This window comes from Centropristis striata, chromosome 18 (genome assembly GCF_030273125.1).
Source record: "Centropristis striata isolate RG_2023a ecotype Rhode Island chromosome 18, C.striata_1.0, whole genome shotgun sequence".
Classification (NCBI taxonomy): Eukaryota; Metazoa; Chordata; class Actinopteri; order Perciformes; family Serranidae; genus Centropristis; species Centropristis striata.
In genome coordinates, this window is record NC_081534.1 from 6,363,151 (window position 1) to 6,380,267 (window position 17,117).

A 17,117-nucleotide genomic window follows, 5' to 3' on the forward strand; every position below is an offset into this window, starting at 1 on the left:
TGTGCTAAGCTGCTCGTTGTAGCTTCATATTTAGTGTACAGTCATAAGAATAGAGTCAATATTCTTATCTAACCCTTGGCAAGAAAGCAAAATGATCTGATCTGCAACAGGTTATCAGGTTTGCTAACTCCTGACTCCAATTAGCACTTGTTGGAGTCATCCCACCAGCACTATGAATGTTTAATGAATAAAGACATTAATTATTATAATTATTTGTGGGGTATTGGGTTAGGCACATTGTGTTTGTCTATACTTGGGACTAAGATGCAGATCAGATCACATTTTATGCCAAATTAATGCAGAAAACTAGGTTATTTCAAGGCGTTCACTTACTTTTTCTTGCCACTGTACATGAAGATTGCAAGATTGAAATAGCTTGGTCTCAAGCACAAGAAGGAAATAAAATTCCCTCTTCGGGTGATGGACACTTCTCCCTCTCCCCTGTCATTCTCATACATGAGAGTGTGTCATAACAACCCTGATCTGTGCTCACACTGAAGTTGATGATTGTGTCAGTGAGAATCTAAAATTGACAGAATTTAAAAAAAGATTTCAAATGAGAACCCAAGGAAGTAAAGTAAGAGTTTGAATAGTTACTGTCTAACTGTGAGTATCTGTGTGCACTTTAGTGTTTGCAAAGGAGGGGGGGTAATTACGGTGTAGAATGTCCTCCTCATCACTGGAGCTGACCTAAGAACACAACAGTTAATCATCCACTAACCGGCAGAGAGAGACGGAGTGAGAGAAGGAGAGGGAAGCCAGTGTTGCATGATACACAGTTGGATTGAAATAGAGGCACTTTGAGACACCTGCTAAAAGGTAAAATAACAGAAGAGGAAAAGAGGAGTCTTCCATCAGACAGTCTGGACTAAAGGATATACTTACCTGAGAGTGGAACGAAAAAAAAAAAAAATCTGCAGCCGGAGACACGCACCTGCTGCTGAAGAAGGATTTTTTTAGCAGCCTTTCCTTCCTCAAACAACCAGCGTGTGTGTTTGTGTGTGTTAGTATGTGTGTTTTATGTGGACTTTCCTGTTTTTGGATTTGATTGTGGTTGTGTGAGAGGCGGCCACATGGGGCCCTGGCCCTACCCAGTATGCCAGCTGCAGCATTGAAGCCCACTCAGGAGGACATGGTGGCAGAGGGAGGGGGCGAAGGAGAGCGCGGCACGGCCCAGTGGGAGGCCTCGGGGTCGGGCCGGGAGCGGCTCTCTCTGCCCTCTCTGAAGGTCCCCAGGGAGCTGCTGCGGAGCTTTCCCCACTCCAAACGTGTGGGGTCCTACCTGGTGGGGAAAATGATCAACAAGGGGTCGTTTGCCAAAGTGATGGAGGGGCTGCACATCGGCACGGGTGAAAAGGTCGGTGGTCTCTCCCTGAGATGAGTATAAGGGACCTACCGCAGACAGGAGGGGTGGCAAGAAAAAGATCACACACATACAAGATTATGATTACACACTTACAACTTGTAACTGATTGTTATACTCACTTATGTTAGAAGGAGGCAGTGGCCTGTTATTATTCTTGTTATGTCTACAAAACTCAGTCAGACCCATCTGTAATTACTTTATCACACAAACATGACTTACAGGGACATCACAAGAACAGAACTTGTGCTCCACAGATTTAAAGAGGTCTGAAGTAGATCTGTTTCAGCTCAATTTATCTGGCCTGTATAAAACAAACAAGTTCATTCATGCAGCACAGATGAGAACTCACATATCCTGTAAATGTGATCAAAAGCAGTTGCACTTATGTGTAACTGTACATGTTGCAAATAAATCAAGTTCAGATGTAATACATGTAGCATAACCCCAAAACTTCCTGGTTAAAAATAAATGGAATATTCTTCCCAATAGGTTAAAGGTGAACCAGGCTAATTTAACAAATGTGTGACGTTGTTTTATTTTTGATGTTGTGGTTTTGAACTACAACTATATGGATGTGCACTTATCTTGCAGTGGAGGCAGGGTGTGTGTGTTTAAGTGCATGTGTAACTTTCTTTCACCGGTCACTGAGTCCCTGACCCCAGCTCATATGTACCTGACCTGGTTGCTATAGTAACAGCTAAACTCATCTCCGGGGGTGTTTGCTCCTCTTAACCCTTGTTACCCTCTGCAGGGACAACCTGTGGAGGTTAAGTCTGGAAATGCATTACACAGAAGACCATAGCAAATGGTATTTTTATTTTGAATAAAATGACTGAACACCATATATTATATACTTTTTAAATACACAATATTTATGGAATATATAATGTTAATACATTGATACATCTAGATCTTACTAACAATATACTGTCAAGTCTTTACTTAGTTACTTATCTACAAACTACAGTTATTATATGTTCAATATACTTAATACTTAGTAATTATATTGCCTGTACTATCATCATTATTTTGGGGGCAAATTGGTTGAGAACACAAATAATTTGCATGTTAGCCACCCTAGATAGAGATATCGGCCTTCTCTCTAATGGAATAGAACTAGACTTCACTTAGCTTGTGGTACTCAAAGCAAAAAATAAATTTAAAAAACTCAACAGAAATGTCTCTTTTCAGAAATCATGACCTGGCTGCTCAGGATAATTCACAGACCTTGTTGTGAGCAGTTTCATCTAGAAACTATTTTCTTTCTACCAAACTAAATCCACAAGCTGCAAGCTAACTTTTCTCCCCAGTTCCTTATACTTAACTTGTTACCTTTCGTTAAAGGTCCAGGGTTTGAAGTCATACAGGTTAAAGTTCTATTCAGATGCTACATAGCAGCTCATGACTGAATTGCTAATGGTTCCATGGTCTGTTTGAGTGGAGAAAATGTAATACGGTGGTGGTTGAGTATTAAAATCTCCAATTTTTACAACTAAATTGCCCTTGAGCAAGGCTCTGAAGCCACAACTACAATCTACCCATACTAGGACTGGGGTTCTACATATCAGAGATAAAGAGATGGTGTATGGTTCTGTTCCTGTTCACATGTGAAGAATTACCCATTTTGGAAGCATAATTGCATAACAAAAAATAATATAACTAAATATATATAACTAATAAAATATAACTTTTTACAAGTGTGCACTTATGTTTGTGTTTAGGTGGCCATTAAGGTGATTGACAAGAAAAAAGCGCGGCAGGACTCTTACGTGCTGAAGAACATGAAGAGAGAACCTCGAATTCATCAGATGGTCCGACATCCTCACATCGTGGTCCTGCTGGAGGTAGAAAATTAAACCATTCATATTAATACACCAACATTGATACAAACTATCAGAAATGCATATACAGTTTCTAAGCATTACATGTACTTAAATGTAGGCCCATTAACAATGAAGTATGTTAATAGATAGATAGATAGATGGATAGATGGATAGATGGATAGATAGATAGATAGATAGATAGATAGATAGATAGATAGATAGATAGATAGATAGATAGATATACAGATAGATATACTTTATTTATCCCAAGCTGGGAAATTACAGAAATTGTAAACCCTAATCAAAAGGTTATAATAACTTGCCACTGTGGAATAAGATTGGTTCAACTGATATGCACATGATAAGTATGTGTGTGTGTGTGTGTGTGTGTGTGTGTCAGACTCTGGAGACTGAAAACAGCTACTACATGGCCATGGAGCTCTGTGCTGGAGGAGACCTGATGGACAGGATCTGTGAGAGGAAGAGGCTGGAGGAGAGGGAGGTGCGGCGCTACACCCGTCAGATCCTTTCTGCAGTGGAACATCTGCACAAACACGGCGTAGTACACAGGTGACACCACACACACATAAACACACAATACTTTCTATGTATGTATTAGACACACTGTCTCCTTTGTGATTGATAAACTCAGTCATTATTTTCTAAATTGGATACAGAGATTACACGCTATTGTTCTTGAGACCTTACAAAATTAAAAATAATTCATAAATAATTGATACGGATACATAGACTCCAACCCATGTTCAGTCCTTTGTGACGTCAACTGACTGGAGAACTCAACAATGACACAAGAGCAGATCAAGTTTTATCCTTTGAATCAACTGCATGGAAATAATTTTTGATTGGATTGTCTTCCACACGGTAGAGCAGTTGTGCTGAAATTGTTAGTCAGTAATTCAACTTTTTTATCAGACAAGTAATTTGTGTTAATTCTGATTACTAATTAATGATTGAAGTACTTTTGTCATTTTTTGTCATTTACAGCTTCTCAAATATGAAGGCTTTCTTATGTTTTTCTATTAAATATTGTTAGTAGACCTTTTCTATTTTAGTGTTGGTTGAACTAATTATCTATTTTAAGAACACTTTGTGCTCTGGTAGCCAGTGATGCACGTTGTCATTATTTTTGGTACTTTTTAAACAAAATGAATAATTGCATGATTGAAAAATAGTAAGTAGTGAAAATGAGTGTTAGATCTGCACAGTTAGTTGAAAGTTTATTAAAATCACATCACGGATCAATGCAAAATCCAAGTCACAGGACAGAACAATGTTTGTTAAAACACACATATTTTAACAAAAAGTTGCAATATCAGTCTAAATAACTGCAGTTAGATTGTATTTTGATTTTAGATTTGTAGGCTACATGCATAATTGTCCCAACATCATTTGAATGGCTATATTAAAATGTAGAAAAAGGTCATTATTTTGGCGAAACAATGGTGACCTAGATAACTAAAAAAAACCTCATTGCATAGTTTTTACTTAATTACTTCTGGCATGCGAATGACTAAGTCCATGCTTCCTGAGCTAGTGTAGCTGTCAGCCAACAGGAACCTGTGATGCAGAACGTTTTTTTCTTACCTTGAGCTTTTCTGGCCCAGTTAGAGATTCAAATAAAACCAAGAAAGGTGTGAAGTGTAATTTTCTAAAAATATCACTGTCCACTATGGCGAGAGAGCAAAAACCTACCTTCAAATAGTAGCTGTTTAGTGCATAATGGATGTGAAGGTCAGACTTTGTAGACTCAAACACACATATACACACTTGTGAGCGCACACATGCACAAACACACAGTTAGACACATAGTAGTTTGCAGGGCATTAACAGCCTACAGAGGAGGAAACGCTGCAAGAAAGCCAATACATGGCACAGTGCAGTGTGGGAGCTGAGAGTGTTATTGTAGAGGCATTTTAGTATGTGTAGGTGTCAGAGACCCAATACTCACACACACACACACACACACACACACACACACACACACACACAACATGCACAGCGCTGGGCTTTGGTTTAAGACCTTGGCTCCTCTGAAGGTGGGAATGTGATTACCAGGCAATGACCTCATCATCCTGCGCCGGCGCCATGATTCACACATCATCACAACATCATGGACTTCCTCTCTAATGAAGTCCCTCAACGATGGCGCTCTCAAGCCTTCAATAGCACCTCTCTCTGTCTCACACACACACACACACACCCCCGTGCTCGCACACATGCACACACTCCCTCACACTCTCCACCACAGTCCCACACAGAGATGATTAAACTGGAAATAAATGGAAAATTTGCACTTAAATGCACCTCCTACCACCCACATCCAGTAGGTTTACCGCATATATTTTCTCCTTTATGACAATGTCTGCTCTCGCTCTTTCTTGCCCTTTTTCCTTCTTTCTTTCTCCGTCTGTCTTTGAACTTTATTCGCGTTGTGAGAGTGGTGTTCTCTGGATTTTTGGGACCCGCAGTGTCTGTTGGTTAGATGAAGGCAGATGAAAGGAGCATGGCTGATTCCCAGGCTATAGTTTATAGGGGATCTCTCTCTCCTAACCGCAGATTTTCATTTAGCTCGGTAGTTTTAAAGCAGGCGGTGTGGTTGCTGGGGTTGCTGGGATACTTTTAGAGGAATGAGGCAACTTTCCCAGGTGATCACACAGATATTACTGTGACAGAGAAGAATGAGTAAGTTGAGAAGAGCTTCATTTCAGCTGGAAAATTTCAGTTTGGCTTGAGTTGAAGATCACAATGGGTGCAGGTTTGTAGGAGTCCAAAACAAACAAATTATCCAAATTACCACTGACTGTTCATCCTGGGTTCTACCCAAACCCAAATTTAGCTTGGGTTTCTTTTTGTTCCTGTGGGTCCAGTCTGGTCCCATCTCATCTGATTGTCCATAAATACACAGAAAAAGCTTAAAAGGGCCAAACTCACACTGCAGGAGTTCTTAAATTGTTAAACAGTAACCTGCAAGGGAAAAAAGCAATTCCTGTAGGATTAAGGGCAGAGCTCATGGAAGTACTACAGCCTTACTGTGTGACCAAACCACTCTCTCTCTCTCTTCTTTAATTCTGCAGAGATTTAAAGATTGAGAACTTCCTGCTGGACGAACACAACAACATAAAGATTGTGGGTATGTGTTGGACAGATCAGCATGGCAGAACCTGTCTTAGCTATCTAGTGCATATGTGCATGTGCTCTTCTCTTAAAATGATGATGTTTCACACAGACTTTGGCCTGAGTAACACTCTGAAGGCTGAATCTTTGTCTCTGGAGCTCCTCAACACCCAGTGTGGAAGTCCTGCCTACGCGGCCCCTGAGCTGCTGGCTCACAGGAAGTATGGACCCAAAGTGGACGTCTGGTCCGTGTAAGTGATAAAGTCTCTATGCGTCTGTTGAGGAGGGCTGCTGTCAAATCGGGTCCATCATAGTTTAGAGGAGGTTTAAATGCAGTTTTTCTATCGTTTTATTTACTGTTTGAAACAAATGTCAAAATGCATTTCTGTGTATGCATCTTGTAAATATGTTTGTGTCTTCACATTTTGTGTGTGTGTGTTTGTGTGCAGAGGTGTGAGTATGTTTGCCATGCTGACGGGGACTCTACCTTTCACTGTGGAGCCTTTCAACATCAAACAGCTGCACCAGAAGATGGTCAATGGAGAGATCAGCAGCATCCCCAGTGACGTCAGCAAAGGTAATTCACATTTCACCTTTGTGGCTTTATAACTGAAAAAAAAAATGACTGAGGGACGATTTCACAGAGATTGGGTTGCGCCTGCTGCTAGCACCATGCATTTCGCATCGCTTGCAACTGTTATCTGCCCCGACATAAGGTCCAATTCACTAAAGATATATCACAGTGCCTGTCGCTTCATTTACCACCAGCTCTCTGAAGACGGTAAAAAGTTCACTCTAACTGCATGTGACTATTAGCACTGGTGTTTGTGAGTTGGACTTTTTTTTGCAATGAGGATCATTTGCATAGAAAGAGGCCAATTTTGCACCAAATGTATGCATATTACCTCATTTAAATATATACAAATAGAACCATAGCACTGAGACGCAATATGCTTGGCAGTGCAGTTAGAGGTGCAATTCACCCATTGCAGGTACTTTGGGAATTACACAATTTGTTTTAGCCTCATTTGCATGTTAAGTGGCTGCAAAAGCTTCATAATCCTTTTGTGAATTCGCCCCTGAGTTTTGGTATTTGCACAAATGAGATAAAAGTGAACTAGCTAGCGCGCCCCACAGTCCCTACGCTTCACTCCCCATGACTTTCTCACTAGGAGCAGAGCGTGCGTAGATCCTTTTGTTAGTGGCTGTAGCAACTCAAATTCAGCCAGTGCAAACCCCTGCAGGGGGTCTGATCCCAGACTGCCCTAACTACCTGCTGGATCAGCAAACTTGCCGGCACAGTACTCACCTAAACTGGCAGACAGCAGAACAGTTTTTTGAGTTAAAATGATAAAAGTAAAGATATAACTGTGTCCACTAAAATGATACCAAAGTACCAAAGTAAAGTTTACAGGTAACGAAAAAAATATTGCCTCTCTAATTTGCTTCCCCCGTGCTGTCTGCCATTTTCTGCTTTATGTGTTTCCTCCTCTTTTCCGCTGGTTTGCCGTCATTAATATGATTAGCTACACCATAATAAGCCGTTAAATAGAGACTCTTGTTATATGAACATTGATATTGGTGTCAGTGTATCGATAATTCATCAAAAGAGGGTTAGATACAATACATTTCCCTATCTATACTTTGTCCCACCCCTAGTGAGAAATATTATTTCAGCTTTTGCAAACACAAATGGGATCCAGTCTTCTTTCTACAGACCACAGATCTGTCAGAGGAAAAACTGTTTCACTTATTTCTTACTCCTTCCACTTGTCCCGTACCAAGTACACAGTGGCCTCAGTGTCTCTGTTTTATTTTGGTCTCTCTCTCACACATAGTCACTCCATTACACTCTGTCATGGCGCCATGTCACCACAAACAAACATAGCTCCTGTTACTGCGGGGAAAACCAGCACAGCTCTACAGCTCTGAAACTGTGACAAGATCGTATTAGTGATTATATCGCTGCCACAGACCGGCATCTCAGATCCTGCATTCAAATGTTTTTTTTCATTCAAACTCTGCTTCTTTTTCTTCTGTCACAGTAACTCTTTTCTGATTTTGGTATTCTGCTGGCTCATTCATTTGTTTTCTTGTATTTTTTTCTTGTCTGTTTTGCTGATGTCATGCTTTTTATTTTATTTTTTAAATTTTATCTTCAACACTGTGTGTTTGCACCGATTAATCTTTAAAAAAAAAAATGATTCCCCAGTTTTATAAATAGAAATCAACATAAACAGCATTTAAACTGTTACACAAACTGAGTGACCGTGACTGAGACAACTGATAGTCACAATTAAATAAAGCAGTCTTGGCTAATATATCTGTGAATGTGGCAGCCATCCTGTTCCAATCCACCTGCTCCTCCAGACTGTGGAGCTTATCAGGACTCTCCATCTGGAGTCAAACTATCAACCCCGCTTGGCTGTCACAGGACGGCTCCGTGTCACAGGCTGACCGGCTTGATTTGGTTCTCCTGGAGGGAAATCCTGCCTCTCTACGTGCTGTCGTCTCTGATACCTGTCAGTGAGGTCACAATGAGTGACATCAGCCTGGCAGTCCTGGAGTTGTTGTGTAACATTTACTCTTTTACTTTGGTCCATTTTGGCCAAGAAAAACACAAACTTAGATGTGCATGAAAAACACTGCACAGTGCCCTTTAGCCACATAAGATACTGACACAAAACTGCTCCCTAGATGCAGACCAGAGCCTTGCTGGTGTGCTGGTAAATGTGAGGGACTTCATCATTTTATACATAAGTACAAACAATTTAGCATAACCTCTATTCGGCAGTTGTTGAGGGCCAGAGGCAAAACATTTTTTTTAGGATTTACACAAAAAAACTAAAAAAATTAGAAAACAAGCGTTGCACTGCTTCATCCGTAGGGTTGGGTCTTAAAAAGTAGATCACTTGAAAGGCTTACTTTATTACCAAGGAGGTTCAGTTTTGGTTCAGTTTGCTTGTTAGTTGGTTTGTCTGTCTGTGAGCAGGATTATGTGGAAAAACTACTGGCAAGATTTCCATGAAACAAGCTGGAAGGGTGAAGCATGGGTCAATGAACAACCAATTTAATTTTCAAATCCAAATCACAAAGGGATACACAAACAATTCTTGTTAAGTTTTGTTAACTTTTTATTGTTGTGTGATAGGGCATGGCCTGTGGCAGAGGAGACACACTGCCAGGGCTCTGTCAGTAATGTGTTTTTGGCATGGAAATATAAGACCAACAAGCTCAGCAAGACATTTATGAAATATTTATAAAGTAATCCAAAGTAGCTGTAATACGTTACATGATTTAAATTAATCTAATCAAATATAGCACTCTTCTTTTGTTACATTTTTGGGCATGTAGTCAGTAACCAGTCAGTAGTTGAATACATTTTAAAAATAACCCTTCCAACACTATATTCAGGTGCGGTTGCGTTTGTGTTGTCTCTCCTGGAGCCGGACCCAGCCAAGAGACCGAGTGTCAGAGCTGCGATGGAGGAGAAATGGATCAACGAGGGATATGCCAAGAAACCACTACACACACTCAATCATAAGAACAGGTAGAAAGCGACTGTGTGCAACAACAATATTTTTTTCGTTGTGTGCACATATAATAAATGTACACACTTTTAAAAATATATTTAGCAGAATTGACCAGTTTTATGTATTGTAAAAGGGTCTATCATATTTTTTCTTATTATATATAAACCAAAAAAAAAATAGATGTATGCCCAATATATTCTTGAGAAAACCATGTAAATCTCCTGGATATATTCAGACTTGCCGTATAATGTATGTTTATGACAAAGAGACACAAAGACTGTCCTCAGGGAACGTTCTGCAGTAAACATTACAATCTGGGAAAAAGAACCAAGAGGGAAATCACTGCTGAGTTTTCTAACAAAATGAAAATTTTTGTGGTCAGTAGGGTAACAGCTTTGTGTATTATAGCATGACTAAAAGGCTTTTATCACTTTACGCAGTGTGGAAATGCAATCATGTATGGCTCCTCTTGGCAATAATAGGTTTTTGAAATCCACATGAATGAAGCAAGAACTGTTCCAGCTCTGTTCTGCTCACAGTTGAAAATCATCAAACTACAATCCTTCAGTTACTGCTCACCGCTTACCAACAAACTCTTAATGACCCCTAACATTTCTCTCTGCTGCACTCTTCACACTTTATCTTTGTAACCGTTCACCCTCTCTCTGGCCCAGGTTGTGTCCAGAAGATCTTAACTCATCTGTGCTGGCATACATGACAGAGACGCTGGGCTACTCCCTCTCTGAAATCATACACACGCTCACCATCAACCGACCGTCCGCCATCATGGCCTCCTATCACCTGCTGCTCAACAAGCTCAGCAGGAGCCAGAAGGGAACCAAGGCCAGCAAGGTTCATGCATCATTTTAAAGCACACATTCACATTCTCAGAAAACAATGGGTCAGTATAAACACAACCTTTCTTATGTTCTGCTGCAAAATTTTAACAGCTAATAATGATTGATTTTGGCAGAAGATGGAGATCAATGACTGGAGTCTTCCAAGCAAGAATACATGGAGAGAGAGGCATAACACTGACTCAAAGACTCAGCAACAGGTAATTTTGTGTGTAATTTTTTATGCACACAGATGCATTTATCATTTAGATATGTTCATAGAAATAGTAATTTATTAAAGTATACAGATTGTTATTGTCTCTAAATCCCAAAGACTAAACAGGACATCATGACACATGACAGTGTTCCAAAAGTTTGGATCGCTTCGTGTTCACTCTGATGTGTGTTTGTTTTCTTGACAATTTTGGTTTTAATTTGTTTTTTGATGCTATAAAAAGGGTTTTGTCAACTGTCATTTAGTCCATTACTCTCAGTACTTTGTCTGTGGCACTAGCCCCCAAGTCCATTTGTTCCTTATGAATTTGAAAGACTATTTCCAGCTGCGGAATAATACACATTTGGTGCAAAAGTTAGTACTTAAAGAAGCCAGAAAGTATATGTAGGATTGAAAAGTAACTACATGATCATGAAGGAATGGGCCACCCTGTGCAGCGGTGTGGCTCACTGATGTGTTTTACTGCAGAGAAACTTACAAGAATATATCCAAGTGAATGATATTTAGCGGATGAAGTGTTGTGGCTGTAGTAGAAAGAATCAGGCAACTTTCTATTTGAGGTTATATGAGATGAATATGGGATGTCTTAACCCTTGTCTTTGTGTTAAAAGTCCTCGGCCCCCTGACAACTAATCGTTGCTTGTTTTTAGAATGAACTGACCAATGAAAAAAGCTCAAAGCAGTCCAGCAGACCACTGAGAGCCCAGCAGACAACTGAATGTCAGAGCAGCAGGAAGAGGCCTGAGGATCTGCACAGAAAGGACCACAGAGAAGACGCAGAGAACCGTCCACCGTCCCCATCTCTACCACAGCTTCCTCACTCTGCCTCCCCTTCAGCCCCCCCTCGCCTTCCCTCCCCGTGCCCCGCCCCTCTGTCTGCGGAGGATGGAGCCACAGATGAGGAGATCGCCATCACCTTGGACACCAGAGAGACACTGTTTCCTGAAGGTAAGGATTTATATTCTGTACAGAAACAAAAGCTGCACAGAGTTTGGGACATATTGGACTGTACTTGTATGTTTGTGTGTTTCAGTGTCTGTGTTTGGAGACAGAGAACTCGTCCATCTATCTCCTCCTAAAAGCTCCGCGTCTCAACTCTGTGACTCCGCCCCTTGCCAAGTCCCCTTACCCGCTGAGCCAATCAGAGACAGCAGCACGTCGAGGCTGATCCGACACACACACCTGCTCAGGACGACACAATCAGACGGGGCGGCAGACCCTGGATCAGACTGCTTCCATGACACCCGTCACCAGGACGACCACTCTCATCACCTGAGCATCAACGAGCGTTTGGAGAAGCTGCAGACGTTTTATTCCTCAGAGAAGAACGGCATCTCTCCCAGAATGCTCCTGGAGGCCGACGCACACATCACCCACCCCTCCGACAGAGACCACCTAGGAGCCATGGAGAGGACACAGACGTCACCCTCTGCCCCACTGCCTCGCCTTCGCAACGTGGGGCTAAAAGACGGAAGAGGCAGGAAGATGACATGGGTGGGGTTGACCCGACCTGGGCCCCCAGGACTCCTGGTCAACGGGTCTAAACCCCCTGCCTTCCCCTCGCAGAGACAACATACTTTGGTCATTAAGAGCCTCAGGCAGGAGAGGGGCAAGAGAAAAGATCTGTCGGCAGCGGGAGGGGGAAGCGGGGAGAGGGGGACAGCAGGAGGAGGGCTGAACGGGACAAAGAGGAACTCAGTTCAGTTACGTTCATCTCTCCAGCGTCGGGTGGCAGACCTGAATCTGCCGCTGCTTCCTGCAGCCCTGCAGGGGAAGACAGATAGGAAGAACCAGCTACACAGCATGGACTACTGATAGACAGATGATAGTGATAGTGATAGTGGCCAGGAAAAAGTGCAACAACAAGAGAAGATAGACCTGAGGTTAGTGACACGTTTAGAAAGATTAGCAGTTAAGAAATACTGGTCGGTGTTGAAATGGGGCAAGATTAAAGGGGTAGTTCAGATTTTTTGAAGTAGGGTTGTATGAGGTACCTATACCTATACCTGTAGTAGATGACGATTGGCATGTCCCCAGTTAGGAGAAGTGAGAGGACCTGTTCGGTGTACACAGTGTACTGCTGTGAACGGGAGCAGCAGCAAAATGTATTTGAGCCACCTGAAAAGACTGAAGGCGTTCTATGCTCTCTCCAAAGATACCAGACCCCACTGACACTTATTTTACCTTCCAATCCTCACTACAAAAGATCTGACTAATAACTATCAAACTATCCCTTTCAGTTGAATAGAAGAGAAGTAGAATAAGAGATGGATGGTATGAAATACTGAGTAAAGACAGGGCGGCAGTTTAGAACTGTGCATATCTATATTGAGGAATAGGTGTAAAAGGCAGCTACAAAAAATGCTAAAGCTATTATTCTCTACTGATGCATATTCATGCATTGCTTACTAACAGGACTTCCAAGCTAACAGCAAACAGTACACATTGTTTAAATGCTACAGTGCCAAAAATTCTAATTTTCAGCTCATTCATTTTAATTCAGCCTTTGGAAGCAAAGTTTTGGTCTAACTATTGTTAAATATCATCTCTGGAATTACAATCTCCACCCATCACAATGTGAAGTGCAGAATGCACACAGACGTATGTTCTATTTGTATTCATTGTTCTTAAATACATTTTTGTACCAACACTAAAAGTCAGTAAAAACAGCTCTCAACCCTGCGTCAACTTCTTGTTGTGCATCTTCATATAAGTTTAAAGTTGTTGCTCAATTAAGAATATATTAAGGCAACCATGTTACATGTTTTGACATGTTAACTTACCCTTACTACAGCTGTGATATCTCCACTTTAACAAACTAATTTTCTGCCTACAGAAAGGTGACCAAATGGCTGCTCTGCTGAAGGCAGCCTTGGGCTTGAAGACCTTCCTGTAAAGTAATGTCACTACATCTGCAGCCGCATTTGACTGCAAGCTATTAATTTTACATGGCAACACATTATGAAATCGCCTCAAATGTAATTTTATTTCATTTATTTATTCTATGCACAGTAGGCATCTCATGTTTTAGTAAAAAATACCAAAATGCATTTCCTTTGTTACTCTGCTATCCTTCCTCTACATCTGGGGCGGAGGGGCTGTTAGTCTGCATGACTGATACTTTATCTGAGGTTTGTTCAAGTTAGAATCTCTGGCCCCGACCATGGCTCTGAAATATCAGTAGCTTAACTGTGCTGTGTTTGATTAATGCATGTCGCTGTCCTTGGTGCTGAAGTAGAAGGTGGATTGTAATTATGACATTTTCTGAGTCTGGGGACGGAAGTATTAAAAAGGAGTAATTAATAGGTCAGTTTGCTAGTCGCAGGTAATCCAAATTAATCTGATTATCAAATTGCCTACTGACTACACACATTGATCAACATTAAATGTGCCAGTTTGTCTGCTAGCTAATATTTAACTACAGTAATTTGTCAATATGTTCCTTAACCAATGACAAAACCAAATAACATTATAAATGGAGAGTGACTGTGTTGTACTGGAATGACAAATAATAATTTCTCCAATGTGACGTCAGAAAGTCTCAAGATAACTACAGCTTGGTAGCAAGCAAACAGTATGATGTATCATCTGCTAAATGTCAGTGTTCATTTAAAATCATTTTACTTAAGCATTAGCTTCCATATTGATAATAGCGTTAGCATTGGCAGGATGCAATGCATCAACACTTTGATTCAGAGTTGTTTGGAACTGGTTGGTTCTTTACTTGACTGATAACTAATCAGGATCGTGTTGGTGCTACCACAACTATTTGTTTGGTAAACTGATGACTCTTCTCATCTTACAATGTGTGTGTTTTGTGGTATCGACAAGGACCAAAATGGCTACACTCAAATCATGACAATTACCTAAACTTGCAAACAGTTTTCACTCTTTTGAATAATAGTTTAACATTTTTTTTACATTTACATTTTTTAATGAACCCACCAACAACTACACCGCAGTCCTTCCACTGTAAAGCTCATTTATACCACAAAATTCAAACTAAAACAACCTTTCCTCCAAATCAGTGACAAGCATCTTCTCTCTCATACACCCTCTGTCTCTGCACTCTTCTTTCACTGTCTCTGGGTCATTAATATTCAGGTGTGCTACAAAGATGTGGAGGAATCTGGTTGCTGCTTTGCGGCGCTCTTCGTGGCTGCTAAATAATTGAGGGGCTGTTACCTGATACTCTGTTGGTGTGTGAGTGTGTGTGTGTGTGTGTTGGAGTAGAGCGCATGTTTTGCGAGTGCCCAATGAGGACAGATTGAACCCACTGAGGTGGATACATCCCCCACTCCAGTTACCTCTCTGGCTACTTAACAGTGATATGAACCAGTAAGCTCTGATACTGTATCAGACAAACACATTGACACTGCACAATGGCAATACACTAAACAAGAACAGCTTGTTAACGGTCAACTTGCCAAATACAAGAGCTCTAGTTCTTAAAATAGTAATCCAGAAAGCAAATCATGTAATTTCAGTGTAAGCCTGTGGTATAAACTCTTTAAACAAATATTAGCACTCATGCAGGGGCCAAAACCAAAAAATAATAGACCTTTTTTAGATGTTTGCTGCTCAGCATCCACTACTGCCCCCACTAAGCTCTATTGGACTGAATCAGAATAGTACATGTGCATTAGAATTGGACAAACAAGGTATGGAAAAGTGATTAATAATGCATGTTTGGCATAAAGATGTATCCATGGCTACTGGAACATTGGGTTTACCTGCATGCTATAGTGAACATTGTTATGTCAGAAGAGCGTGAGCCAATAGCAGTAATGTCAAGGAGCGACAGCAGGTTACCATGACGCATTTGCTTTTGTGCTCTTCTCACTCAGAACAAGCAAAGTGAAGGTCAATCCATAGTTTACCAGTCAGTATTTGAAATTGTTATCTGCTTGGTCATTCATCTGTCTTGCAATAGTATGCAGCAATACATGGAACTTTTTGAAGCTATGAGGCTGTAAATGTGTCAAATGTGTGTTTATGAGTTTGAGTTTGTGTCCTAGAGACAAAGAAAGAAGAATTCATAGAGGTAAATGATTGAATCCTACCTGTCAGACTTAAAGAAGCCTTGTGTAGGATCTATTGGTAGAAATCTGTTTTCGTTCAGAATGAGCTCTTCATCATATAGGGAGCAGGTCCTCTTCCACAGAGTCTGCCATGTTTCCAGAGTAGCCCAAAATGGACAAACTAATTTCTGGCTCTACAGATCTCCTTTTGCATTTTTACGTTTTAAGTGAAGGACACCATAGGTTCTCCTACACGCTTGGAAAGGGAGTGGTGTTTAGTTGGTTGCAGTCTGCAACCTGGTCCAAAATTGATTTTGTGAGACTAGAAAGACATTCAAAGACCTAGAAGACCCATATTTCATCTTAAGCCTAATTACCCATAACTTGATTCCTGAAGTTAAACTTGACTAGGATTTGTTCTAAACAACTCTGACACACACACTGTTGTTATATGCTGGTTTCATCCTGTTGTCATGGTCTTGTTACTTAACAAAAAAAATGGAGGCACATTCCAGTTGAGTTCATCTGTGTGTGGCTTCACAGAGGAAGAACTTCACAAGGCCTTATGGAGAATTTAAGAAGTACTGTGTTGACTTAATTAATGTAAATTAAGGAATGTAGCTATAATACTGTTTACCACAGCACACCTCTCCACCTACCTGACTTGCATTATCATCTTTAACCTACAGTACTGATGTCAGTACTGTATATGTAAACTCGGTTGTTAAGGTGGCAGAATGTAGGTGCAATTATATGACCGGTTCAGCCCCATTAGGTAAGATGGTATAACAAGCACTAGTCGTAGTCACTGGGAGTTCCTCATGCATCTGTATGTTTAATTTGGTTTGTTGGCACTCTTAAATACACAAACCTGCCTGGACATGTCTGCTGCTTCCTCTGATGTTTGACATTTGGGGAATGAGCTAGTTACTTATTAGAGAAGCTCCAGAAGAGACAGACTTTCCCAGGACTCTGAGAGTTTGTAGTGTTGAGTCCAGTCATGTATGGCAGTGCTGTTACTGCACACCACTGGATGTTGTAAGCACCCATTTATAGATTTGTTTAGAAAGAAAGTGAAGTTAATTTTTGCCTTGTGTCATTCATATGAGTTTGGCCACAGGACTCTTTCTTTGCCCTAACAACCAATCACCAATTATAAATTAGCTGT

The 17,117-nt window shown here is 40.8% G+C and overlaps 1 protein-coding gene across 1 annotated transcript; it reads left to right on the top strand.

Moving 5' to 3' along the window:
* The first annotated feature begins 956 nt into the window (after positions 1-956).
* On the top strand, positions 957-13,600 carry LOC131991299 (hormonally up-regulated neu tumor-associated kinase homolog). The gene is made up of 11 exons (XM_059356652.1): positions 957-1,357; positions 3,088-3,210; positions 3,590-3,759; positions 6,285-6,340; positions 6,437-6,575; positions 6,774-6,901; positions 9,739-9,874; positions 10,532-10,709; positions 10,831-10,914; positions 11,579-11,876; positions 11,962-13,600. The coding sequence occupies exons 1-11, from the start codon at positions 1,097-1,099 to the stop codon at positions 12,741-12,743; spliced, it is 2,355 nt and encodes a 784-aa protein (XP_059212635.1). The 5' UTR covers positions 957-1,096; the 3' UTR covers positions 12,744-13,600.
* The last annotated feature ends 3,517 nt before the right edge of the window (positions 13,601-17,117 follow it).